The 27,991-nt window shown below is 43.1% G+C and overlaps 2 protein-coding genes and 1 long non-coding RNA gene across 27 annotated transcripts; 2 read left to right on the forward strand and 1 right to left on the reverse strand.

Annotated features, from left to right (window-relative positions):
- Positions 1-1,506: 1,506 nt before the first annotated feature.
- Positions 1,507-13,805, forward strand: LOC118378618 (transmembrane emp24 domain-containing protein 10-like). The gene is made up of 6 exons (XM_052471567.1): positions 1,507-1,711; positions 2,657-2,777; positions 7,090-7,163; positions 10,495-10,621; positions 11,028-12,662; positions 13,234-13,805. Exons 1-5 carry the CDS (start codon positions 1,535-1,537, stop codon positions 11,147-11,149), a joined length of 621 nt encoding a protein of 206 aa, XP_052327527.1. The 5' UTR covers positions 1,507-1,534; the 3' UTR covers positions 11,150-12,662; positions 13,234-13,805.
- Positions 13,806-14,053: 248 nt separating this feature from the next.
- LOC127909531 (uncharacterized) lies at positions 14,054-14,475 on the reverse strand. 2 transcript variants are annotated; one of them, XR_008071765.1, is made up of 3 exons: positions 14,383-14,475; positions 14,257-14,340; positions 14,054-14,193 (listed from the first exon to the last, which is right to left on the reverse strand). It is a non-coding gene; the product is annotated as an uncharacterized LOC127909531 (long non-coding RNA). The 2 variants fall into 2 exon arrangements; XR_008071764.1 differs by having other exon boundaries at positions 14,056-14,193; positions 14,236-14,340.
- Positions 14,476-16,729: 2,254 nt separating this feature from the next.
- On the forward strand, positions 16,730-26,185 carry LOC118378620 (translation initiation factor eIF-2B subunit beta). 24 transcript variants are annotated; one of them, XM_052471585.1, is made up of 10 exons: positions 16,730-17,074; positions 17,407-17,527; positions 18,960-19,111; positions 20,036-20,199; positions 24,178-24,273; positions 24,560-24,697; positions 24,878-24,944; positions 25,273-25,289; positions 25,361-25,431; positions 25,929-26,185. In XM_052471585.1, the coding sequence occupies exons 1-9, from the start codon at positions 16,903-16,905 to the stop codon at positions 25,391-25,393; spliced, it is 960 nt and encodes a 319-aa protein (XP_052327545.1). In that variant the 5' UTR covers positions 16,730-16,902; the 3' UTR covers positions 25,394-25,431; positions 25,929-26,185. The 24 variants fall into 24 exon arrangements, with proteins under 24 accessions (XP_052327545.1, XP_052327546.1, XP_052327544.1 ...); XM_052471586.1 differs by lacking the exon at positions 25,361-25,431 and adding an exon at positions 25,645-25,715; XM_052471584.1 differs by lacking the exon at positions 25,361-25,431 and adding an exon at positions 25,787-25,857.
- Positions 26,186-27,991: the final 1,806 nt, after the last annotated feature.

Below are 27,991 nucleotides of genomic sequence, written 5' to 3' on the forward strand. Positions count from 1 at the left end.
TTATTTTGGTCTTACTGAGATTTACTGTCAGGGCCCAGGTCTGGCAAAATCTGTGCAGAATATCTCAGTGCTGCTGTAGGCCCTCCTTGGTTGGTGACCGAAGCACCAGATCATCAGCAAACTGTAGACATTTGACTTCAGATTCTAGTAGGGTGAGGCCAGGTGCTGCAGACTTTTCTAGTGCCCACGCCAATTCGTTGATATATATGTTGAAAAGGGTGGGGCTTAAGCTGCATCCCTGTCTAACCCCACGGCCCCGTGGGAAGTAATTTGTGTGTTTTTTGCCTATTTTAACTGCACACTTGTTGTTTGTGTACATGGATTTTATAGTGTCGTATGTTTTACCCCCAACACCACTTTCCATCAATTTGTATATTAGACCCTCATGCCAAATTGAGTCGAAGGCTTTTTTTAAATCAACAAAGCATGAGAAGACTTTGCCTTTGTTTTGGTTTGTTTGGTTATCAATTAGGGTGTGCAGGGTGAATACATGGTCTGTTGTACGGTAATTTGGTAAAAAGCCAATTTGACATTTGCTCAGTACATTGTTTTCATTGAGGAAATGTACGAGTCTGCTGTTAATGATAATGCAGAGTATTTTCCCAAGGTTGCTGTTGACGCATATCCCACGGTAGTTATTGGGGTCAAATTTGTCTCCACTTTTGTGGATTGGGGTGATCAGTCATTGGTTCCAAATATTGGGGAAGATGCCAGAGCTAAGGATGATATAAAGAGTTTTAGTATAGCCAATTGGAATTTGTTGTCTGTATATTTGATCATTGCATTAAGGATACCATCAACACAACATGCCTTTTTTCAGTTGGAGGGTTTTTATTTTGTCCTGTAGCTCATTGAAGGTAATTGGAGAATCCAGTGGGTTCTGTTAGTCTTTAATAGTTGATTCTAAGATTTGTATTTGATCCTGCATATGTTTTTGCTCTTTATTCTTTGTTATAGAGCCAAAAAAGATCAGAGAAGTTGTTTACCCATACATCTCAATTTTGTATAAATAATTCTTTGTGTTCTTGTTTGTTTAGTGTTTTCCAATTTCCCCAGAAGTGGTTCGAGTCTATGGATTCTTCAATTACATTGAGCTGATTTCTGACGTTCTGTTCCTTCTTTTTCTGTAGTGTATTTCTGTATTGTTTTAGTGATTTGCTTTGATCTGATAGGGGTGTCAGTGGGCTGACTGAACGCTCTGAGAGTCTGGGTTGAAGTCACCAAGAGATGAGCTATAGGTGTACCTACCATAGGAGTCCCCTCGAAGCCTACCATTGACTATGTACATACCCAGCGTGCGACAGAGCTGCAGGAGTTAAGACTATCTATCTATCTATCTATCTATCTATCTATCTATCTATCTATCTATCTATCTATCTATCTATCTATCTATCTATCTATCTAATCTATCTATCTGACCAAACTGTCAGCAGCCCTCCCTGACAGGTGCGGCGCTGTGGAGAAATCCGAGGTGTAAGAGGGAGCTCTTCAGCGGAGCTGCAGCTGTCGCTCGTGTTTTATTCGGCTTGTAGCCATGGCTCGGTTCGCTGCCTTACTGCTTCTACCTGTTCTCATTGAATCGGTATTTTCTATTTCTTTCTTTCTACCTGTAAATTCAAGAAAATGTCTACGGGAAGAGATTCACAAAGACGTGCTCGTCACGGGGGAGTATGATATCAACGACGAGTCCAACACTAAAACCAACCTGAAGGTGAGTTTGATGATGTTTGTAATACCGACGTTGCTCGGCTAAGCTAGTTAGCTGCTAACTGTTAGCATTGAAGGCCCAACACGTAGTTCGGTCATATTATTTCCCGATGAGAAGTAACGTTATCACAACGAAATGCAATACGTGGATATGATAACCTCAACACCCTGTTATCTGTGTGTATTTGCTTCCAATAGCGGATAAATTATGTTAAAAGTCTTGTTCACAACTGTTAGTTTGTAGCTAACTCTGGTTAGCTTTGCTAGCTAACTTTAGCCTGATTGGGCCTGTGACACATCCTTCCTGGTTCTTACCCTGTGAAAACTGTGTTTGTTGACATTAAATAGGTAGGATTGTACATTTCTCAAAGCAAGTTCATGAAGTATTACATGTGTAAAGGAATTGGGGGGGGAAAAAATGTGCAGATCAGAGCTAACTGTTATTGTGTTGCTAACCCCAATTTTTAATGTTTTAGTGTCAAGTTGAGTTGGTGAACATTCATTCAGGATGTAACACGTCAGTCTTAACTCAACCCCCCCCCATCATCAACCACTCTGTGATACGTGTAACCTGCTAGCTAGGCTAGCTATGTTAGCATGCTGTAGATTTATCATGTGGATGTCAGCACAGGGGGACGTAAGGATTTAAAATAGCCGCGGCTTTTGTGTGGACGGGATGGGTAACGATGCTTCGTGGGTGACTTGTTGTTGTCGTGTGCAGAGGTTCGAGCCCGGGTAACGGGCGAGGGGACGGTCTAAAGTTATACGTTATATAGCACATTATTGTGTGTCGAGTTCTTTCCATTACACGTCATTTAAGTAAACACAACATTGCCCACGGCGGACTGCCATGATACAGCAGCTGTCATATAACGTGTGATGTATCTCTCTTTTAACTTATTTTTTTTATTCGTGTCATTTTGTTATTGTCACCTGTTTTTTTTTTTAGATCACAGACTCATCGGGACACATCCTCTACTTGAAGGAAGATGCAACGAAAGGGAAGTTTGCCTTCACAACAGAAGATTATGACATGTTTGAAGTGTGCTTTGAGAGCAAGTCACCAATGGGTAAGTCAGTCTACGTCCCAGAACGGCTCCCTATTTAAGTGCACTACTTTTGACCAGAGGGCCTATGAGCCCTGGTCAAAAGTAGTTCCCCAAATGGGGAATAGGGTGGCATTTGGGACGTAGATAATGCGTATAGTTTTTCTTCTGTGTTACGGAGAGTGATGGGTACTCCTTCACCTAGATCTTTGCAAAGAGCAGGCACTGCTCAATGTAATTGATAGTTTCTAACTGCATTATGCCATCCACAAGTAGTGTCTTGTGACAAATTGTTAACAAGTGAGTAGCTCGCCTGAATACCAGTCTGAGTTATCATTCCACTCCTTGCCACTCTTTGTAATGCTATGTATTTGGGGAAGTATTCAGACCCCTTGACTGTTTCAAAATTATTCTAAAATTGATTAAATATTTTTTTTCTTATCAGTATCCCATAATGACAAAGCGAAAAAAAGTTTTTTTTTTTTTTGAATATATATAAATAAGAAATAGCTTATTTACATACGTATTCAGACCCTTTGCTTTGAGACTCGAAATTGAGCTCAGGTGCATCCTGTTTCCATTGATCATCCTTGAGATGTTTCTACAACTTGATTGGAGTCCACCTGTGGTAAATTCAATTGATTGGACATGATTTGGAAAGGCATACACCTGTCTATGTAATGTCCCACAGTTGACAGAGCATGTCACAGCAAAAAAAAAATATCCATGAGGTGGAAGGCATTGTCCATAGAGCTCAGAGACGGGATTGTGTCGAGGCACAGATCTGGGGAAGGGTACCAAAATATTTCTGCAGCATTGTAGGTCCCTAAGAACACAGTGGCCTCCATCATTCTTAAATGGAAGAAGTTTGGAACCACCAAGACTCTTCCTAGAGCTGGTCACATGGCCAAACTGCGCAATTGGGGGAGAAGGGCCTTGGTCAGGGAGGTGACCAAGAACCCGATGGTCACCCTGACAGAGCTCTTTAGTTCCTCTGTGGAGATGGGAGAACCTTCCAGAAGGACAACCATCTCTGCAGCACTCCACCAATCAGGCCTTTATGGTTGAGTGGCCAGTCGGAAGCCACTCCTCAGTAAAAGGCACATGACAGCCTGCTTGGAGTTGTTCAAAAGGCAGCTAAAGACTCTCAGACCATGAGAAACAAGATTCTCTGATCTGATAAAACCAAGATTGAACTCTGTGGCCTGAATTCGAAGTGTCACATTTTGAGGAAACCTTGCACCATCCCTACAGTGACGCATGGTGATGGCAGCATCATGCTGTGGGGATGTTTTTCAGTGGCAGGGACTGGGAGACTAGTCAGGATCGAGGGAAATATGAACAAAGTACAGTGAGACCCTTGATGAAAACATGCTCCAGAGTGCTCAGGACCTCATACTGGGGTGTCAGTTCACCTTCCAACCGGACAACTACCTTAAGAACACAGCCAAGACAACACAGGAGTGGCTTCGGGACAAGTCTCTGAATGTCGTTGAGTGGCCCAGCCAGAGCCCGGACTTGAACCCGATTTGAACATGTCTGGAGAGACCTGAAAATAGCTCTGCAAGCAACACTCCACATCCAACCTGGCGTGAGAGGATCTGCAGAGAACAATGGGAGAAACTCTCCAAATACATGTGTACCAAGCTTGTAGCGTCATACCCAAGAACTCGAGGCTGTAATCACTGCCAAAGGTGCTTCAACAAAGTACTGAGAAAGGGATCTGAATAATTATGTAAATGTGATGTTTAACCTGTTTTTGCTTAATCCTTTATAGGGTATTGTGTGTAGATTGATGAGGGGGGGAACAATATAATCCATTTTAGAATAAGGCTGTAACGTAACAAAATGTGGAAAATATCAAGGGGTCTGAATACTTTCTGAAGGCACTGTACATGGAGTGAAATGTTAGCAAAACAGGTTCTAGATTTCAGACCTTTGATGCGGCCAAGAAGTCAATGGAACTTGACCCAAACAATGGAAATGCCATGGAAACGCTTGTGGGAAAGATCCTCCCGGATCTTCTCATTGCCTCCCTGCAAAATTAGCCTACATTTAGGCTATTGTTTATATGTGTATTCCACACTGTTGAGGTAAAACATCAAGAGTATAATGCTTGTATAGATGTCAACCCCCCCCATACATGCTCATGTCATCGTTACCAATCAACTGTAAATAAAAATCGACTGGCCAACACCACCGATTTCCGTATGCTAGCTCTGCTAACCAGCTTATACGAATGGGAGTTAGCATTTAGCAGTCACTTCTTCTAAACCTTAAAGGTACTAGTTGTAAATATTATGCAGAGAAAACAGCCAAATATATCCAAATCTGACTTTAGTAAACCCATTGTGGGGGCCTTTACCAATATGTAAATCATGACAGATTTGATAAATCCACATTATGTTTGATCATATTTGTTGAATGTGTGCCAATCCGGCATCCTCCTTCTGTCTCCCTGCGGTCTGTGTTCCATTGACCTCTCTACCACATCTATAGGCTGGCCAGCACATGCTACATTTGGTTCTGGGTTCTGACACCGCCCCGTCCCTCCCCCATAGAACACTGCTGTTTTCTTAGCCCTTTACTCTTGGGGGAATTGGCCTATCCATATAGGGCTAAATTGAGATGTTTCTGAAAATACATAATACATAACCATGGTAGCAATTGAAAAAAATAAACATTTAGGATATTATGGGAAACGTATTAAACCAAATGTCTTGTCAGGTGAACTGACAACACTGAATGCAAACATTACACTGTTGATTTTATGTGCATTTTACATTTTCTGTACTTTTCACTACATTTGTTGATAACGAAATGTGAAAATATTCCGGATTACATTCAGTAACTAAATAATATTATTGGGAAATGTGGAGTAGGTGCAACATAAGACCAAAAAAAAAGGACACGGTTTGAGTGAGAAGACAAACTAGTGTCTCCAAGTGGCCCCATACATCTCTCCAGAGAGAGGACTAACTGGTATCTCCAAGTGGCCCCACACATCTCTCCAGAGAGAGGACTAACTGGTATCTCCAAGTGGCCCCACACATCTCTCCAGAGAGAGGACTAACTGGTATCTCCAAGTGGCCCCACACATCTCTCCAGTGAGAGGACTAACTGGTGTCTCCAAGTGGCCCCACATCTCTCCCAGTGAGAGGACTAACTGGTGTCTCCAAGTGGCCCCACACATCTCTCCAGTGAGAGGACTAACTGGTGTCTCCAAGTGGCCCCACACATCTCTCCAGTGAGAGGACTAACTGGTATCTCCAAGTGGCCCCACACATCTCTCCAGTGAGAGGACTAACTGGTGTCTCCAAGTGGCCCCACACATCTCTCCAGTGAGAGGACTAACTGGTATCTCCAAGTGGCCCCACACATCTCTCCAGTGAGAGGACTAACTGGTATCTCCAAGTGGCCCCACACATCTCTCCAGTGAGAGGACTAACTGGTGTCTCCAAGTGGCCCCACACATCTCTCCAGTGTACACAGTTCCTAAGTCATTTCAATGCACTTTTATGACTCGAAGATTCAACTATATGTTGCTTTTTGTTTGTGCTCTCCTCGCTGAGTCGTCGAGGAACCAGAGCAAGGACACTTGTAGTTGTTTTGTTTGGGACACAAAACAGCATCCCCACAACTGTCCTTTAGGCAACCCTAAAACAGACCAATTATAAACTGTCCTTTAGGCAACCCTAAAACAGACCAATTATAAACTGTCCTTTAGGCAACCCTAAAACAGACCAATTATAAACTGTCCTTTAGGCAACCCTAAAACAGACCAATCATAAATCACCAATCAGGGTCAGGTGGACATCATTTGAAAGCTTCTTCTATGGCCAACATGACTAGCTCAGTTATAAAACATATTACAGTGTTGGGCTTTCACGTGTAATTCAGGGCAACAGATCATCCCATTGGTGCCCATAGAAAGGAGTCCTGAGAGGATTCAGGTGTGTGTGACACGACAAAACCGGCTCGTTGTGTTCAGAACAACCCAGAGTACGACGCCGTGTCACCATGCACAGCTAACATAGTGATTATAAACGTTGACACTGTTATATGACATGAGATTCATTATTTGGAAATATGACGTGCAAGAAACCAGTGGATTGGGAAATGATCTAGAGCAAGGTTAACTCTCAGTCGCTGAACAACATTTCAACATATCCCATTTCTATCCGAGTGAAACAAAACATTGCGTCCTGCTGAACGCACTCCACGTGACTGGAACGAGTCCTGACAACCGGTGTTATTGCTTGCTGTTATTGAATGGGCCGAGTTAAAGCCTTTGCATGGAAATGTACTGATTAAAGGTGTATGTTCTGTCACCCAGGAACTGGGAGAGTCCCCGACCAGCTGGTTAATCTGGACATGAAGCACGGCGTAGAGGCCAAGAACTACGAGGAGGTGAGTAGAGACGAAGTCTTTCATTTGACCAGGGGGCAGTGCTCCCTCGGCTGTCTCCTGAAGTTCACGATCACTGTATCCCCTCTACTGTATTCCCTATACTGTATCCCCTATACTGTGATCGTGGACTTCAGGAAACAGCCGAGGGAGTGTAATTTGGGTATCACACAATGCGTGTGCTGGACAAGCTGCTGGTACCGTGTGCCTAGGTTACTGTAGACCTCCCCCTCTGGAGCCTAGGTTACTGTAGCCCCCCCTCTGGAGCCTAGGTTACTGTAGCCTCCCCCCCCTAGGTTACTCTCTGGAGCCTAGGTTACGGTAGCCTCCCCTCTCTCTGGAGCCTAGGTTACTGTAGCCTCCCCCTGGAGCCTAGGTTACTGTAGCCTCCCCCTCTGGAGCCTAGGTTACTGTAGCCCCCCTGGAGCCTGGAGCCTAGGTTACTGTAGCATACTGGAGCCTAGGTTACGTTACAAGCGTAATTCAGAAATTAGGGAGATTTTTAATTGGAGAATAATGGATTGACTTTTTCATGTTAATTAAGTATACTCTAGTTATCACGTTTCACGTTGGATTTATTAACTACAAAAAGGTAAGATGTGTTTTTTATTCTGGTGCTGCTCTGAACACAGAAGCTTGTTAGCAAGCAAGTTAACGTTTGCTCTGATCCAACGTTAAACCAACTCTGAAGTTTATAAAGAAGGATACTGTAGCCCCTCCCCTTCCGAAGGATGCTGTAGCCCCTCCCGAAGGATACTGTAGCCCCTCCCCTTCCGAAGGATGCTGTAGCCCCTCCCGAAGGATACTGTAGCCCCTCCCCTTCCGAAGGATACTGTAGCCCCTCCCCTTCCTCAGGATACTGTAGCCCCTCCCCTTCCTCAGGATACTGTAGCCCCTCCCCTTCCTCAGGATACTGTAGCCCCTCCCCTTCCTCAGGATACTGTAGCCCCTCACCCTCAGAAGGATACTGTAGCCCCACACCCTCAGAAGGATACTGTAGCCCCACACCCTCAGGATACTGTAGCCCCTCCCCTTCCGAAGGATACTGTAGCCCCTCCCCTTCCGAAGGATACTGTAGCCCCTCCCCTTCCGAAGGATACTGTAGCCCCTCCCCTTCCGAAGGATACTGTAGCCCCTCCCCTTCCGCAGGATACTGTAGCCCCTCCCTTCCGAAGGATACTGTAGCCCCTCCCCTTCCGAAGGATACTGTAGCCCCTCCCCTTCCGAAGGATACTGTAGCCCCTCCCCTTCCGAAGGATACTGTAGCCCCTCACCCTCAGAAGGATACTGTAGCCCCTCCCCTTCCGAGGGAATACTGTAGCCCCTCCCCTTCCGAAGGATACTGTAACCCCTCACCCTCAGAAGGATACTGTAGCCCCTCCACTTCCGAAGGATACTGTAGCCCCTCCCCCTCCGAAGGATACTGTAGCCCCTCCACCTAAAAGACAACTGTAGCCCCTCCCCCTCCGAAGGATACTGTAGCCCCTCCACCTAAAAGACAACTGTAGCCCCTCCCCCTCCGAAGGATACTTGTAGCCCCTTCCCCTCCGAAGGATACTGTAGCCCCTCCCCTAAAAGACAACTGTAGCCCCTCCCCCTCTGAAGGATACTGTAGCCCCTCCCCTCCGAAGGATACTGTAGCCCCTCCACCTAAAAGACAACTGTAGCCCCTCCCCCTCTGAAGGATACTGTAGCCCCTCCCCTTCCGAAGGATACTGTAGCCCCTCCACCTAAAAGACAACTGTATCCTCCTGACTTTAAAAGCGTGATTCAGAAATTAGGGAGAGAGATTTTTAATAAGAGAATAATGGATTAATTTTGCTAGTTAAGGATACAATAGTTATCATGTTTCACATTAGATTCAGTAACTACAGAAAGGTAAGATGTGCTTTTAGGTCTCGTAAGCTTCTCTGATCCAACGTTAAAACAACTCTGAAGTTTATAAAGACATTCAAAGCTCGTCCATAGGAGCCGTTCCTCTGTAGGTATAATTCAGATAATACATCACAAGATACCCAGCGCTTCAAGCCTCCTCCTCCACCCTCTCTACACACCCTAAAAATGTCAGTTGCACCTCGCACCCAACACTGACTGGCAGCACAGTATGTTAGCCTTCCATTATGATTAAAATACTATTTGCTTTTAATGACTTTCCAATACAGATGAAATTGTTTACCCACTCCACAGCAGGCCTCTCTAGCAGCACTCACTCCACAGAAAGCCTCTCTAGCAGCACTCGCTCCACAGCAAGCTTCTCTAGCAGCACTCACTCCACAGCAAGCTTCTCTAGCAGCACTCACTCCACAGCAAGCTTCTCTAGCAGCACTCACTCCACAGAAAGCCTCTCTAGCAGCACTCACTCCACAGAAAGCCTCTCTAGCAGCACTCACTCCACAGCAAGCTTCTCTAGCAGCACTCACTCCACAGCAAGCTTCTCTAGCAGCACTCACTCCACAGCAAGCTTCTCTAGCAGCACTCACTCCACAGAAAGCCTCTCTAGCAGCACTCACTCCACAGCAAGCTTCTCTAGCAGCACTCACTCCACAGCAAGCTTCTCTAGCAGCACTCACTCCACAGCAAGCTTCTCTAGCAGCACTCACTCCACAGCAAGCTTCTCTAGCAGCACTCACTCCACAGCAAGCTTATCTAGCTATATATATATATGAGGTTTATAGAGGAACAGAAAGGAATGATATAGACCAGTACTTTCTTGTGGTTCGACCCGTTTCAGAACTTTATTTTGCTGGTTTCGGAACAGAACACAAATAATAACGTTTCTGTTCTGAAGGAAACAATTTCCAACATCTGCTAATCATATCACATCCCTTATTTTAAGTTGAAGCATGTGTGACCAGATTCTCTGCTTGGGAATCAATACGTTTGCTAAACTAAAGCAGGCGGAAGGGTAGAGCGTTCTACATACCAGACAGATTAGTTCAACATGAACAGGAACACAAAGTGTTCTCTGCTGCGGTCTGGCAGTACTGCTGAATAGCTCAAGAGCGACCCCAACTGGACAAACTGGGTCACAGCACATTCCAAACTTCTATTGAATAATAATATATTACAAAATATATGCCATTTAACAGACACTTTAATCCGAAGTGATTTACAGTTATGCGTGCATACATTTTTTTTTACATATGGTTGATCCCAGGAATCAAACCCACTTTCCAGGCATTGTAAGTGCCATGCTCTACCAACTGAACTACAGAAGACCACTCGCATTTCTCAAACTTTGAAAAACAATTTAATGCATTTGTTCCTGTCCATCAAACATCCGATCCAATAAACACCTACTGACCTGGGTTGTTGTTGTCTCTCGTCCAATCAGATCGCCAAGGTGGAGAAGCTGAAGCCCCTGGAGGTGGAGCTAAGGCGGCTGGAGGACCTATCGGAGTCCATCGTCAACGACTTTGCCTACATGAAGAGGAGAGAGGAGGAGATGAGGGATACCAACGGTAAGAAGAGCACTTGTACCGATAAAGTAGTAACCACAATGTATTCTAACCTGATCCTAACTCGGTAAAGGTTTGTGCAACTCAAATTTAAACACAAACCTCCCCATTTGTTGTCAATACATGCATGATTCTTGTGGAACTTGCTGTCACTTGTCTCGATTTATGTATTGGCCCACTAATGCTTAGTCTAAGCTCATTTAAAAAAATTATAAAAAAATAAAAAAAATGTTCCTCACTCATTCACCTACGCATCTAACAAGTCACAATTTATATATGGTGTGTATAACAAAAGTCTCAAATATTTACAAATAAATACTAATTAATATAATTGGAGGAGAAATAAAAGGAAACAAAACCAAGTCTCTTCTGTAATGTTAGTATATTTCTCACTCTGTTCTTCTTCCAGAGTCCACCAACACACGTGTCCTGTACTTCAGCATCTTCTCTATGTGCTGTCTGATCGGCTTGGCCACCTGGCAGGTCTTCTACCTGCGACGTTTCTTCAAGGCAAAGAAGCTCATCGAGTAGAGAGGCATCACCACTCCGCCCAGGGAGAGCAGCCAAATGCTCCCCATCAATCTCCACCGTCTTCGGACTAACGTCGTCGTCAAAACTAGCGCTGTGACTGGAGGAGATGGAGACCCGCGTACTGTCGAGAGACAAAAAAGAAGGAATAAATCCAAAACCTGAGGCAAAACGGGAATAATTGTAGTCCTTTATTGGACAGTGTGCCAGTCTCGATCTCTTCCAGTGTTCTTGTTTTGACCCTTACACACCTGGAACCACCACTATTCAGTAGTAAGGACAGCCTCCTAGAATTCATATTTGTGTGTTTTTAAATGCCAACATATTTCCTTGAGTGCTCTACATTTTTATTTTTTTTTGCTTACCAGAGCCCCCATAGGGCTCCTGGTTTCCCCCCCATAGGGCTCCTGGTTTCCCCCATAGGGCTCCTGGTTTCCCCACCATAGGGCTCCTGGTTTCCCCCCCATAGGGCTCCTGGTTTCCCCCCCATAGGGCTCCTGGTTTCCCCCCCATAGGGCTCGTTGTCTCCCCCCCCCCTGGCGAATGTAGTGCACTGTATAGGGAGTAAGATGGTGTTTTGGACATACCCTATAATGACAACATAAAGAATGAGCAGGGGAAGGATTCAGGGTTGTGGTGCTGAGAGAGCACCGAGGGGATCTTATTCTCTAGAAGCCATGTACACCTGGGACTCATTCAGTGGAGTGAAACATTAAAAAAACCAATGTAGAATATACACAGATTTCAAGTCCAGGAGTGAAACGTGTATGTATGTCTGTTCAATTTGTTCTGACATTTATTATCATCCTGCTGAATAAGCACCTGATGCTTTGTTGATTTTAATTTGACATTTTAACATGTATAGTTTGATCTGGAGTTTTATTTTTGTTGGGATGAATGGATGCACCCATGAGAAAGGTCTATTTCCCCCTTTATATCGTTGTATAAAATCTTTGCCATGCCAAGCGACCTGTAGGATATAGGGTTCAGCCTAAAATGGCAACCTATTCCCTATAAGAATAGGGTACCGTTTGGGGAAAGACGATATTCTTGGGGACCCTTTTTTTAAAATATTTTTTTAAACTGAAGGCCTCTATGAACGACAGGTGGAATGTGTTTTAACTCAGAATAGAAACCATGGCGACCACTGAACTTTTATGCTTTTGTCAGTTGATTAATTTGCATACATGTTTTGTAGCTAAATTTGAGTGTCTTCAGCTTGTTTTGATTGTAAATGCAGGGTAGGTATTGGGGAGTTGGGGGGTGGGGGATGTTTAATAAGTTCAGGGAAAGAGTAGCTATCTCTCAAATGGAACCCTATTCCCTATATAGGCCTAGTGCACTACTTTTGACCAGTAGTACTGCGCTATATAGGGAATAGGGTGCCATTTGAACCCTATTCCCTATATAGGCCTAGTGCACTACTTTTGACCAATAGTACTGCACTATATAGGGAATAGGGTGCCATTTGAACCCTATTCCCTATATAGGCCTAGTGCACTACTTTTGACCAATAGTACTGAACCCTATTCTATATAGTGCACTACTTTTGAATAGGGTGCCATTTGAACCCTATTCCCTATATAGGCCTAGTGCACTACTTTTGACCAATAGTACTGCACTATATAGGGAATAGGGTGCCATTTGAACCCTATTCCCTATATAGGCCTAGTGCACTACTTTTGACCAATAGTACTGCACTATATAGGGAATAGGGTGCCATTTGAACCCTATTCCCTATATAGGCCTAGTGCACTACTTTTGACCAATAGTACTGCACTATATAGGGAATAGGGTGCCATTTGAACCCTATTCCCTATATAGGCCTAGTGCACTACTTTTGACCAATAGTACTGCACTATATAGGGAATAGGGTGCCATTTGAACCCTATTCCCTATATAGGCCTAGTGCACTACTTTTGACCAATAGTACTGCACTATATAGGGAATAGGGTGCCATTTGAACCCTATTCCCTATATAGGCCTAGTGCACTACTTTTGACCAGGGTAGTACTGCACTATATAGGGAATAGGGTGCCATTTGAACCCTATTCCCTATATAGGCCTAGTGCACTACTTTTGACCAGTAGTACTGCACTATATAGGGTGGCATTTGAGATGCAGACAATATAATCTTGAAAACTAGGTCATTTTATAGCGGAACCATGGCACGCTTTTAAGTTGTTTTTAAGAGATGTACAAAAGAAAAACAGCCACATAGCTATGTACTTTTCCATCTGAATAGGTTATAAGACGAGTAGAGCTGCAGGGCCTTTTGGGAAATGATGTCTCTTCTTTGGAGACCCATTGAATCTACACCAACCATCCAAGATCCATCCAGCTTTCTTTTGGAGATATTTCTGGGGTTTGGGCTACGTGAGGATTTGGGGTTGGTTTAAAATGTTTTTATTTTATTTATTTTTTAAAAATCTCATTGGTAATATTTTCACATGTATGTGGTATATTTCAAACTCTTAATACAGAATTCAAAACAGATCATCAAAAAGCCCGTTTCAAAACTAAGCACATTTTCAATTGACTAAGTACAACAGTCACTTTTTTTTTTTTTTTTTTTTTTTTACACCAGATTGAATCAGTGTTTCATCACATTGCAATACAGGTTCATATAAAGTCCTTGCTTTTCTCAATGCTCACATTACTTTAGGTATGATTCTCTTTTAAGATGTTTAATCATTACATAATCCAACTGCTCTTTATCAGTGATCACTTAAACCCATGGAATGTTTGATTAAACCCGCGGAACGTTTGATTAAACCCACGGAATGTTTGATTAAACCCACGGAACGTTTGATTAAACCCACGGAACGTTTGATTAAACCCACGGAATGTTTGATTAAACTCACGGAACGTTTGATTAAACCCGTGGAACGTTTGATTAAACCCACGGAACGTTTGATAAAACCCACGGAACGTTTGATAACCTACGGAACGTTTGATTAAACCCACGGAACGTTTGATTAAACCCACGGAACGTTTGATAAAACCCACGGAACGTTTGATAAAACCCACGGAACGTTTGATAAAACCTACGGAACGTTTGATTAAACCCACGGAACGTTTGATTAAACCCACGGAACGTTTGATAAAACCCACGGAACGTTTGATAAAACCTACGGAACGTTTGATTAAACCCACGGAACGTTTGATTAAACCCACGGAACGTTTGATTAAACCTACGGAACGTTTGATTAAACCTATGGAACGTTTGATTAAACCCACGGAACGTTTGATTAAACCCACGGAACGTTTGGTAAATGGATCGATTTTACATTTTGTCTAGTACAGATTTTGAGAACTAAATAATGACAATGGATGTCTGTAGAAACGTAAGTATGATCTATGTATTACTATTATGATTTTACTTCACAGTAAGTAAAACAAATCTGATATTGACAAAATCAGACATGTACTATATGTTACAAATTAAAAAGTTTATTGGTCGCGTACACAGATTAGCGGATGTTACAGCAGGCGCAGCGAAATGCTTGTGTTTCTAGCTCCTGCATTGCAGTAATACAATACCAATACGCAAATAATCCAGAAAGTCCTTAACAATAAATAAATGCTTCACTAAAATAGCATTGGGGAGTACGGTACTGTAAAATAGCCCATTTACATAGCAGACACTTTTATCCAAAGTGACAACAATCCACTTTTTGGTATGTGATCCCAGTAGGAATGGAACCCACACCTCTGGTGTTGCTAGTGCCATGCTCTTATGAACTGACACACGTACAGAACCACTACAATACAAGACCGATGACTCATGCAATGACGTCAATCAAGACCAATATCAGGCCAGGTGCATATGAACAATTGGGATATTTCCTGTGATTTCGATGAGAACCTAAGGCCAAATGCTCCAGACAGGTTTGATGCAATCTAACGCCTTAAACTTTTCTTTCATTTGATTACCTTATGAAAGATGTCTTCAATGATCAGACATGGGATATAAGTTATTGACATTTCAAGCTCAGTTCATTTTAATGAGTAGTGCAAGTGTATTGCCGAATGTGAAACAGTGTCATGTACTGTAATTTACACTACTGGAGCATACTACATTCAAAGAGCAAATTGAAACGTATCTTAAAAGTGTTTTTGTGCTTTTGGATTAATTGGTTAAAATAACTAAATTAAGGAGATGACATTAGGTTGTGTTTTGGTGATGAAACCAATGTTCTTATTTCACAGTAAACTTATATTTAGGATTAATGGTTGTGTAGTGAACGATGTCTACAAACCAAATAAGTTAATATTAAAAGGATTTGAATGTAAGACTGGCTGCATTACAAGTGTTACCAGTTTGGAGTTTTGTCCTAAGAGATTAGAGAATTCACATATTTGTGAAAATGGCACCAAATCGTAAAAAAAAAAAAAAAACGAGAACCAGGTGGGATACACACATTTTTAACAGTGAACATTTGCAATGTTTTCAATCAATGATTTCTATATTGATTGATATCAATTTGTAAAGGTTTTGTGTTTGGGCTTTTATTCAATAAAATATTGGATGGATGTACAAATCGTGTTGCTTGTAGATTTGAATAACCTCTAAGGGAGGGACACCACATGGTCCATCATATGTCTATATTATCATTGGAAATAGGTTTAATGTTTCACTTTAGATCATTTTATTATTGTATTTCACCTTTCTTTTAACCAGGTAGGTTAGTTGAGAACAAGTTCTCATTTACAACTGCGACCTGGTCAAGATAAAGCATAGCAGTGTGAACAGACACAGAGTTGAAAAAGTCTATATACAGTGTGTGCAAATTAGGTAAGATGAGGGAAGTAATGCAATAAATAGACAATAGTGGTGAAATAATTACAATATATCAATTAAACACTGGAGTGATAGATGTGCAGAAGATGAGTGTACAAGTAGAGATACTGGGGTGAAAAGGAGCAAGATAAATAACAGTGTGGGGATGAGGTAGTTGGATGGGCTATTTACAGATGGGCTATGTACAGGTGCAGTGATCTGTGAGATGCTCTCACAGCTGGTGCTTAAAGTTAGTGAGGGAGATATGAGTCTTCAGCTTCTGTGATTTTTGCAGTTTGTTCCAGTTATTGGCAGCAGAGAACTGGAAGGAGAGGCTGCTGAAGGAGGAATGGGCTTTGGGGGTGACCAGTGAAATATACCTGCTGGAGCACGTGCTATAAGTGGGTGCTGCTATGGTGACCAGTGAGCTGAGATAAGGCAGGGCTTTACCTAGCAAAGGCTCATGACATAGATACTCTTATAGAAAGTAAATGGTATTGGTTAAATGTCTATTTTATGCGAAAACTGGTGAAATCTATTTTTATGAAATCTGAAAATATTACAAGATGTCCTTCTAATAATTTGGTCCAATCAGCATTGGACTAGAATAATGTACCGGAAGCATCCTCCTTTCACGCGCAATCTGGTTCCGGTTCACGTGACTTCCCTATGCAAATAGTTTACGACCATAGAGATAGATAGAGTACTCCTCTTTATGCTTGTTCCACTACGGCATCTGTGAGAGCATGGGCTGCGTCATTGAGGCAACAACACATAGGAAGCCTCACCCAATGAACTACTTTAAAATATCTGAAGCATGGCGGAAGCCGTAAATGGCGCTGCCCGTGCTAAAAGTTCATGCTAAAATTGTCTTTTGGCTACTAGAGATCTCTATCATTTTCTATGTGGACAACATCAACTTATTTTTGATAAAGCGTCGCGTTAAGGCCAGCTGGTGAATTCAGATAACAGTATGCCCGGGGCTGACAAAGAAGCAGATTTAACAGAGCGAATTGAGGCTTTTCTGGCCGATTTAAAGCGGGGAGGTTGTGGGACAGGACCGATCCGAGGGTCGGGAGAAACCGCCAGAGAAACGACAGCTTTGCTCCGGAAAGTAACAGCCCAGGCACGATGGAGCAGCGCAGGTAACGTTTTCTAAAGTCTTATAGTTAATAGGATAATTTTGAGTTTATTCGATAGCTTAACTTTCGGGTAGTTAGCTAGTTAATTGACCTCCTAGCTAACGTTAGATAGGATATATCTGCCACGGGTTATTTATTTGTATTTTTAAATCAAATCGATTTCACGTCGATTGTAGTTTTCTATGTCAAAATGTGAACTGCTACGATAGACTGTCATTGCGTCTGTAATTGTTGAAACGGGTCCAATGGGTTCGTGAGTTAGCCATGTCTAAAAACACAATTCACTACTAGGAATGATGTATGATCAAATATTATCCTCTTGTATTTGATGATAGGCGACCTGATGGAAATTATTCGCAAGGAAGGGAGGAGAATGACAGCCGCCCAGCCGTCTGAGACCACCGTGGGCAACATGGTACTGCGCGTCCTCAAGATCATCAGGGAGGAGTATGCCAGGTGGGTTTATCATCAGGGAGGAGGAGTATGCCAGGTGGGTTTATCATCAGGGAGGAGGAGTATGCCAGGTGGGTTTATCATCAGGGAGGAGGGTATGCCAGGTGGGTTTATCATCAGGGAGGAGGGGTATGCCAGGTGGGTTTATCATCAGGGAGGAGGAGTATGCCAGGTGGGTTTATCATCAGGGAGGAGGAGTATGCCAGGTGGGTTTATCATCAGGGAGGAGGGGTATGCCAGGTGGGTTTATCATCAGGAAGGAGGAGTATGCCAGGTGGGTTTATCATCAGGGAGGAGGGGTATGCCAGGTGGGTTTATCATCAGGGAGGAGGGGTATGCCAGGTGGGTTTATCATCAGGGAGGAGGAGTATGCCAGGTGGGTTTATCATCAGGGAGGAGGAGTATGCCAGGTGGGTTTATCATCAGGGAGGAGGAGTATGCCAGGTGAGTTTATCATCAGGGAGGAGGAGTATGCCAGGAGGGTTTATCATCAGGGAGGAGGAGTATGCCAGGTGGGTTTATCATCAGGGAGGAGGAGTATGCCAGGTGGGTTTATCATCAGGGAGGAGGAGTATGCCAGGTGGGTTTATCATCAGGGAGGAGGAGTATGCCAGGTGGGTTTATCATCAGGGAGGAGGAGTATGCCAGGAGGGTTTATCATCAGGGAGGAGGAGTATGCCAGGAGGGTTTATCATCAGGGAGGAGGAGTATGCCAGGTGGGTTTATCATCAGGGAGGAGGAGTATGCCAGGTGGGTTTATCATCAGGGAGGAGGAGTATGCCAGGTGGGTTTATCATCAGGAAGGAGGAGTATGCCAGGTGAGTTTATCATCAGGGAGGAGGAGTATGCCAGGTGGGTTTATCATCAGGAAGGAGGAGTATGCCAGGTGGGTTTATCATCAGGGAGGAGGGGTATGCCAGGTGGGTTTATCATCAGGGAGGAGGAGTATGCCAGGTGGGTTTATCATCAGGGAGGAGGAGTATGCCAGGTGGGTTTATCATCAGGGAGGAGGGGTATGCCAGGTGGGTTTATCATCAGGGAGGAGGGGTATGCCAGGTGGGTTTATCATCAGGGAGGAGGAGTATGCCAGGTGAGTTTATCATCAGGGAGGAGGAGTATGCCAGGTGAGTTTATCATCAGGGAGGAGGAGTATGCCAGGTGAGTTTATCATCAGGGAGGAGGAGTATGCCAGGTGAGTTTATCATCAGGGAGGAGGAGTATGCCAGGTGAGTTTATCATCAGGGAGGAGGAGGATGCCAGGTGAGTTTATGAATATGCTGACATGCAGCTACAAGCAACAACCACAAGTGTGTGTGTGTGTGTGTGTGTGTGTGTGTGTGTGTGTGTGTGTGTGTGTGTGTGTGTGTGTGTGTGTGTGTGTGTGTGTGTGTGTGTGTGTGTGTGTGTGTGTGTGTGTGTGTGTGTTATCCCCTAGGTCTCGTGGTAGCAGCGAGGAGACAGACCAGCAGGAATCCCTTCACAAGTTGCTAACGTCAGGGGGGCTGAGTGAGGAGAACTTCAGACAACACTTTGTTCATCTCAAAGCCAACGTCATAGAGGCCATCAATGAACTCCTCACAGAGCTGGGTAAGACACGTTCACTAAGAACAGTGTTTGCCAACTCAGGCCCTCAAAAATATTTTTTTAAAACATTTTTTTATGTAGCCCTGGACAAGCACACCCTAATTCAACTTGTTAACTAATCATCATGCCCTCAATGAGGTGAATAGAGTATGATTGTCCGGGCTGTTGGGGGTACTGGAGGACCCAGCATTGGGGAAACGCCGTCTTAGAGAGCACACATTACATTACATTACATTTAAGTCATTTAGCAGACGCTCTTATCCAGAGCGACTTACAAATTGGTGCATTCACCTTATGACATCCAGTGGAACAGCCACTTTACAATAGTGCATCTAAATCTTTTAAGGGGGTGAGAAGGATTATGCCTAGGTATTCCTTAAAGAGGGGGGTTTCAGGTGTCTCCGGAAGGTGGTGATTATCTCCGCTGTCCTGGCGTCGTGAGGAGTTTGTTCCACCATTGGGGAGCCAGAGCAGCGAGGGTTTTGACTGGGCTGAGCCAGGGAACTTTATCCTCAGTGGTAGGGAGGCGAGCAGGCCAGAGGTGGATTATCAGTGCCATTGTTTGGGTGTAGGGCCTGATCAGAGCCTGGAGGTACTGAGGTTTATTCCCCTCACAGCTCCGTAGGCAAGCACCATGGTCTTGTAGCGGATGCGAGCTTCAACTGGAAGCCAGTGGAGAGAGCGGAGGAGCGGGGTGACGTGAGAGAACACACATACTCCACCATCAGTCTCTCTCTTCTCCACCTCCTTCATAGACCTAATAAGGCCATAGTTCTATACTTGGTTGTGGCTGAAATCCAAATGATTCAAACGAACGTCTCCTTTAGTTTAAACCAATCGTCTCTTGTTGTTTTTACACTACACCTCCCCATGGGTATAATCATGGTCAAGCAGCACTGAGCTAACGGTCTTCTTCTTTTCTCCCAGAGGGCACCACAGACAACATCGCCATGCAGGCCCTGGAGCACATCCACTCCAACGAGGTGATCATGACTGTCGGCCGCTCACGCACCGTCGAGGCCTTCCTCAAAGACGCAGCGAGGAAACGCAAGTTCCACGTCATCGTGGCCGAGTGTGCCCCCTTCTGCCAGGTATACGCTATACTTTCACCCCTCATATCAACCCTCCCTCCATCCAACTATACTTTCACCCCTCATTCCCTCCCATCAACCCTCCCTCCATCCAACTATACTTTCACCCCTCATTCACTCCCATCAACCCTCCCTCCATCCAACTATACTTTCACCCCTCATTCACTCCCATCAACCCTCCCTCCATCCAACTATACTTTCACCCCTCATTCCCTCCCATCAACCCTCCCTCCATCCAACTATACTTTCACCCCTCATTCCCTCCCATCAACCCTCCCTCCATCCAACTATACTTTCACCCCTCATTCCCTCCCTCCATCCAACTATACTTTCACCCCTCATTCCCTCCCTCCATCCAACTATACTTTCACCCCTCATTCACTCCCATCAACCCTCCCTCCATCCAACTATACTTTCACCCCTCATTCCCTCCCATCAACCCTCCCTCCATCCAACTATACTTTCACCCCTCATTCCCTCCCATCAACCCTCCCTCCATCCAACTATACTTTCACCCCTCATTCACTCTCATCAACCCTCCCTCCATCCAACTATACTTTCACCCCTCATTCGCTCCCAGGGGGGGGGGGTACGATGACAATGCAAATAGTCTGGGTAGCCATTTGACCAGATGTTCAGGAGTCTTATGGCTTGGGGGTAGAAGCTGTTGGGAAGCCTTTTGGTGTAGGTTCAGACTGAGGCTCAGAAGCAGAATTAGTCATCAGCGACATCGTGATTCATTTCTTCCATCGGAGGCGTTTTCATTCAGATCTTGTAGCGACACTAACGGAGCATGTGCATCCGTTCGTCTTGGGTCTTATTGCCGTGGTAAATTACACACACTCTCATTGTGTGCTCCCTAGTAGGCCAGAGTAGACTGATAAGACTTCTGTGATTCGGTGGACTGATAGAGGGTACATACCATCTTGAGATTATAGTTTGAGGTAATTATAGGGGTGATTGTCAACTGGGCACGGCACCTTCAACTGTCGGGAGGAGGAGGGGAGCAGGCCTCTCTGTCGGGAGGAGGAGGGGAGCAGGCCTCGCCGTCGGGAGGAGGAGGGGAGCAGGCCCCGCCGTCGGGAGGAGGAGGGGAGCAGGCCCCGCCGTCGGGAGGAGGGGGGGAGCTGGCCCCGCCGTCGGGAGGAGGGGGGGAGCTGGCCCCGCCGTCGGGAGGAGGAGGAGGGGCAACTGGGGAAAACCATTAAAATGACATGGCCTCCTAAAACTGGTTCCAGTTCTGTTTGTGATATTAAGATTCCAACGGCAGTGTGTTTATACAGACTGATTTAGACAGTATTTTATACAGACTGATTTAGACAGTATTTTATACAGACTGATTTAGACAGTATTTTATACAGACTGATTTAGACAGTATTTTATGCAGACTGATTTAGACAGTATTTTATGCAGACTGATTTAGACAGTATTTTATGCAGACTGATTTAGACCGTATTTTATTTAGACCGTATTTTATATAGACTGATTTAGACAGTATTTTATACAGACTGATTTAGACAGTATTTTATGCAGACTGATTTAGACAGTATTTTATATAGACTGATTTAGACAGTATTTTATGCAGACTGATTTAGACCGTATTTTATACAGACTGATTTAGACAGTATTTTATACAGACTGATTTAGACAGTATTTTATACAGACTGATTTAGACAGTATTTTATACAGACTGATTTAGACAGTATTTTATACAGACTGATTTAGACAGTATTTTATACAGACTGATTTAGACAGTATTTTATACAGACTGATTTAGACAGTATTTTATACAGACTGATTTAGACAGTATTTTATACAGACTGATTTAGACAGTATTTTATACAGACTGATTTAGACAGTATTTTATACAGACTGATTTAGACAGTATTTTATACAGACTGATTTAGACAGTATTTTATACAGACTGATTTAGACAGTATTTTGTATAGACTGATTTAGACAGTATTTTATACAGACTGATTTAGACAGTATTTTATACAGACTGATTTAGACAGTATTTTATACAGACTGATTTAGACAGTATTTTATGCAGACTGATTTAGACAGTATTTTATGCAGACTGATTTAGACAGTATTTTATGCAGACTGATTTAGACAGTATTTTATGCAGACTGATTTAGACAGTATTTTATGCAGACTGATTTAGACCGTATTTTATGCAGACTGATTTAGACCGTATTTTATGCAGACTGATTTAGACAGTATTTTATACAGACTGATTTAGACAGTATTTTATACAGACTGATTTAGACAGTATTTTATACAGACTGATTTAGACAGTATTTTATACAGACTGATTTAGACAGTATTTTATACAGACTGATTTAGACAGTATTTTATACAGACTGATTTAGACAGTATTTTATACAGACTGATTTAGACAGTATTTTATACAGACTGATTTAGACAGTATTTTATACAGACTGATTTAGACAGTATTTTATACAGACTGATTTAGACAGTATTTTATGCAGACTGATTTAGACAGTATTTTGTATAGACTGATTTAGACAGTATTTTATACAGACTGATTTAGACAGTATTTTATACAGACTGATTTAGACAGTATTTTATACAGACTGATTTAGACAGTATTTTATACAGACTGATTTAGACAGTATTTTATACAGACTGATTTAGACAGTATTTTATGCAGACTGATTTAGACAGTATTTTATGCAGACTGATTTAGACAGTATTTTATGCAGACTGATTTAGACAGTATTTTATGCAGACTGATTTAGACAGTATTTTATGCAGACTGATTTAGACAGTATTTTATGCAGACTGATTTAGACAGTATTTTATGCAGACTGATTTAGACAGTATTTTATACAGACTGATTTAGATAGTATTTTATACAGACTGATTTAGACAGTATTTTATACAGACTGATTTAGACAGTATTTTATACAGACTGATTTAGACAGTATTTTATACAGACTGATTTAGACAGTATTTTATACAGACTGATTTAGACAGTATTTTATACAGACTGATTTAGACAGTATTTTATGCAGACTGATTTAGACAGTATTTTATGCAGACTGATTTAGACAGTATTTTGTATAGACTGATTTAGACAGTATTTTGTATAGACTGATTTAGACAGTATTTTATGCAGACTGATTTAGACAGTATTTTATGCAGACTGATTTAGACAGTATTTTATGCAGACTGATTTAGACAGTATTTTATGCAGACTGATTTAGACAGTATTTTATGCAGACTGATTTAGACAGTATTTTATACAGACTGATTTAGACAGTATTTTATGCAGACTGATTTAGACAGTGTGTTAAATGGATTAGTTTAGGACAAGTCAAGGACCGAGGGAGGCATGACTTTTAAAAATGGCGGAGTAATAAAAAAATAATACCATTCATAACCAGTCAAAATGGCTGCTTTCGTGGTTCTCCTGTTAAAAGATAAGAGGGGGAAAAAATCATTAAAATCACGTTCACATTTCAAATCTGGTCCTGCTTGTGACTGCTAGGGGGCAGTGCAGTTCAATCTACCACAGTCTTGGTTACCTACCAGACGGCGCTCACCCAGCTGCTGTCCCCCACCCACTGGTTCTACATACAGTGCTTTCGGGAAAATATTCAGAGCGACCCCCTTGACTTTGTTTGTTACATTAAGGCCTTGCTCTCTATAGAATGTTATATTTTATGGATTTTTAATGCGTTGTTTTCCATTTATTCCACCCGTCCTTCAACCACACATTATTTAATATTTTGTGATAACTGCACTGTGATTTAAACATTTCTGTTAGTGATATTTTCTTAACATTTAACGATCCCAATTTAATTTAAAAATGTTTAAATGTCACAACCACCAAAAGTTTTAATCTATTTCATGAATTGACTGTCTCTCTCTTGAAGTTATTGAATAATGAACATTTCCATTTCGGCAACAGACCGTAGTAACGACCCTTCTGCCTGCCTCTTTCCCAAGGGTCATGAAATGGCTACTAATCTGTCCAAAGCCAGCATCGAGACCACTGTAATAGCCGACGCCGCCATATTTGCAGTGATGTCCCGAGTGAATAAGGTGAATTTCACACTTTTACTGTTCTGTTGCTTTATTTAGTGACTATTATTTTTATTTTACACAGACGGAACATTAAGTAGTAATATCGATGCATTTTAATTCAAAATGATTATTTCCGGTCTTATTTCATCAGAACAGCTCTCTTGATTTACCTAACAATAAGGACTTTAAAAATAAAAAAAAATGTAAGAATCTTTTGTTCACTAGAGGACGCTTGTCTATTGTCAATGCAACTAAACCAGTTTTGATTCTGTTCTGTTCCTCCTATTGGTTATCCTCTCACCAGGTCATCATCGGAACACAGACGGTTCTGGCCAATGGCGGGCTCAGGGCGGTCAACGGAACCCACACTGTAGCTCTAGCAGCCAGGCACCACTCGACTCCGCTCATCGTCTGCGCTCCCATGTTCAAGCTCTCTCCTCAGGTACTCACAACAACAGTCGTCAGGAACAGAACAGTGACTTTCTGAATAGACGTGTGGTTGTCAGTGAGCCCTGCTTCACTGATAGGTGATGCCAAACACTCTCGGACTGTGACGTTGTCTTCTGTTATATTCATCACTGTGTGACTTGACTGGTTGGATTTCTTTGTTTTGTGTTCTCAGTTTCCCAATGAAGAGGACACATTCCATAAGTTTGTCTCCCCACACGAGGTGCTTCCCTTCACAGAAGGTAAACTTGCATTCTTTGCCCATCCTTTTTTTTCTCACCTACAGTGCATTATGGGAAACTTTTCAGGACCCTTGACTTTTTCCACATTTTGTTAAGTTACAGCCTTATTCTAAAATGTATTTAAGTATTCCCCCCCCTGTCAATCTACACACAACACCCCATAATGACAAAGCAAAACATGTTTACATTTTTTTTTATCCAAGGTCAACGTGCACTGCCCAGTGTTCAACATGTGACTTTACTCTGTTTCTCTGTAGGAGAGATTCTATCCAAGGTCAACGTGCACTGCCCAGTGTTCAACATGTGACTTTACTCTGTTTCTCTATAGGAGAGATTCTATCCAAGGTCAACGTGCACTGCCCAGTGTTCAACATGTGACTTGACTCTGTGTCTCTATAGGAGAGATTCTATCCAAGGTCAACGTGCACTGCCCAGTGTTCAACATGTGACTTTACTCTGTTTCTCTATAGGAGAGATTCTATCCAAGGTCAATGTGCACTGCCCAGTGTTCAACATGTGACTTTACTCTGTGTCTCTATAGGAGAGATTCTATCCAAGGTCAACGTGCACTGCCCAGTGTTCAACATGTGACTTTACTCTGTGTCTCTATAGGAGAGATTCTATCCAAGGTCAACGTGCACTGCCCAGTGTTCAACATGTGACTTTACTCTGTGTCTCTATAGGAGAGATTCTATCCAAGGTCAACGTGCACTGCCCAGTGTTCAACATGTGACTTTACTCTGTTTCTCTATAGGAGAGATTCTATCCAAGGTCAACGTGCACTGCCCAGTGTTCAACATGTGACTTTACTCTGTGTCTCTATAGGAGAGATTCTATCCAAGGTCAACGTGCACTGCCCAGTGTTCAACATGTGACTTTACTCTGTTTCTCTATAGGAGAGATTCTATCCAAGGTCAACGTGCACTGCCCAGTGTTCAACATGTGACTTTACTCTGTGTCTCTATAGGAGAGATTCTATCCAAGGTCAACGTGCACTGCCCAGTGTTCAACATGTGACTTTACTCTGTTTCTCTATAGGAGAGATTCTATCCAAGGTCAACGTGCACTGCCCAGTGTTTGACTACGTTCCTCCTGAACTCATCACTCTGTTCATCTCTAACATTGGCGGCAACGCTCCCTCTTACATCTACCGGCTGATGAGTGAGCTCTACCACCCTGAGGACCACGACCTGTAATGATATGCAGACGATACTCAATAATAAAAAAAAAGGTTTAGTGTGTTTGGTTTGTCAATGATTTTTGAAACCACTTATGTTTTTATACAGTCTTGATTTGCTGCAATTTTTAATGCTTATCACGTCCGCCACGCTGATCCTCAACACAGGGGCCCCTCAGGGGTGCGTGCTCAGTCCCCTCCTGTACTTCCTGTTCACTCATGACTGCGTGGCCAGGCACGACTCCCAACACCATCATTACGTTTGCTGATGACACAACAGAGGTAGGCCCGTTCACCGACCGATGAGACGGCCTATAGGGACGAGGTCAGAGACATGCCCGTGTGGTGCCAGGACAACAACCTCTCCTTCAATGTGATCAAGACAAAAGGAGATGATTGTGGACTACAGGAAAAGGAGGACCGAGCACGCACCCATTCTCATCAATGGGGCTCAGTGGAGCAGGTTGAGAGCTTCAAGTTCCTTGGTGTCCACATCAACAACAAACTAGAATGGTCCAAACACACCACGACAGTCGTGAAGAGGGAACGACAAAACCTATTCCCACATGCTGTCCCAGTCCATTACCGGGGCTAAGCCTCCTGACATCCAGGACCTCTATACCGGGCTGTCAGAGGCCCTAAAAATTGTCAGACTCCAGCCACCCTAGTCATAGCACCAAGTCTAGGTCCAAGAAGCTTCTAAACACCTTCTACCCCCAAGCCATAAGACTCCTGAACAGCTAATCAAATGGCTACCCAGACTATTTGCATTGCCCCCCACACGCTGCTGCTACTCTGTTATTATCTATGTATAGCCTCTTTTAATAACTCTAGCTACATGTACATAATTACCTCAATGACCTCGACACTGGTTCCCCCACATTGACACATTGACTCTTGACTCTGTACTGGTACCCCTGTATATAGCCTCCACATTGACTCTGTACTGGTACCCCCTGTATATAGCCTCCACATTGACTCTGTACTGGTACCCCTGTATGTAGCCTCCACATTGACTCTGTACTGGTAACACCCTGTATATAGCCTCCACATTGACTCTGTACCGGTACCCCCGTGTATATAGCCTCCACATTGACTCTGTACCAGTACCCCTGTATGTAGCCTCCACATTGACTCTGTACCAGTACCCCTGTATATAGCCTCCACATTGACTCTGTACCGGTACCCCCTGTATATAGCCTCCACATTGACTCTGTACCGTAACACCCTGTATATAGCCTCCACATTGACTCTGTACCGTAACACCCTGTATATAGCCTCCAAATTGACTGCACCGGTACCCCCTGTATTGTAATTTACTGCTGCTCTTTAATGATTTGTTATTCATATCTCTTACTTTTTAGGTATTTTCTAAAAACTGCATTGTTGGTTAAAGAGCAGAACACTGTAAGGTAAGGAATATGTGTTGTAGTCTGGGCATGTGACAAACAATTTGATTTGACATGCATGAAGATGGCAGCCCTCAGGTACTTACCACAAATGCATCAAATGTTACGTTTGCAGTGTTCTCCATTACTCATTTTTTTTGTATTATCATTAACACAGTATACACGATCATCCCAATTCTAGCTCCCAAGACAGCGGCAATTAAAAAAAAAAAAAAAACTAAACAGTTCGATTGTGTTGACTTTATTGGCACATTGAACCATGTGCTAAAACAATGACGTCACGTCTGAATTCCTCCCACATTTATGCAGTTTCGCCATTGAAATTATAGACAACTTATTTTTATTTTTTTTACATTACTATTGCTTTACAGTGATATTAATTTTCCACAACAGCGTCCATTACTGGAGCTCGCGAGGAACTGATCAGAAAACCAGTCATTTACACCGGAGCACCAACAGGA

Source organism: Oncorhynchus keta, chromosome 19 (genome assembly GCF_023373465.1).
Source record: "Oncorhynchus keta strain PuntledgeMale-10-30-2019 chromosome 19, Oket_V2, whole genome shotgun sequence".
NCBI lineage: Eukaryota > Metazoa > Chordata > Actinopteri > Salmoniformes > Salmonidae > Oncorhynchus > Oncorhynchus keta.

Coding starts and splice junctions, on each gene's coding strand:
- LOC118378620 (XM_052471568.1), top strand. CDS start 16,903: ATGCCCGGGGCTGACAAAGAAGCAGATTTAACAGAGCGAATTGAGGCT. Junction 17,528..18,959: donor ATCAGGGAGGAGTATGCCAG/GTGGGTTTATCA, acceptor GTTATCCCCTAG/GTCTCGTGGTAGCAGCGAGG. Junction 20,200..24,177: donor AGTGTGCCCCCTTCTGCCAG/GTATACGCTATA, acceptor CTCTTTCCCAAG/GGTCATGAAATGGCTACTAA.
- LOC118378618 (XM_052471567.1), top strand. CDS start 1,535: ATGGCTCGGTTCGCTGCCTTACTGCTTCTACCTGTTCTCATTGAATCG. Junction 2,778..7,089: donor TGAGAGCAAGTCACCAATGG/GTAAGTCAGTCT, acceptor TCTGTCACCCAG/GAACTGGGAGAGTCCCCGAC. Junction 7,164..10,494: donor AGGCCAAGAACTACGAGGAG/GTGAGTAGAGAC, acceptor TCGTCCAATCAG/ATCGCCAAGGTGGAGAAGCT.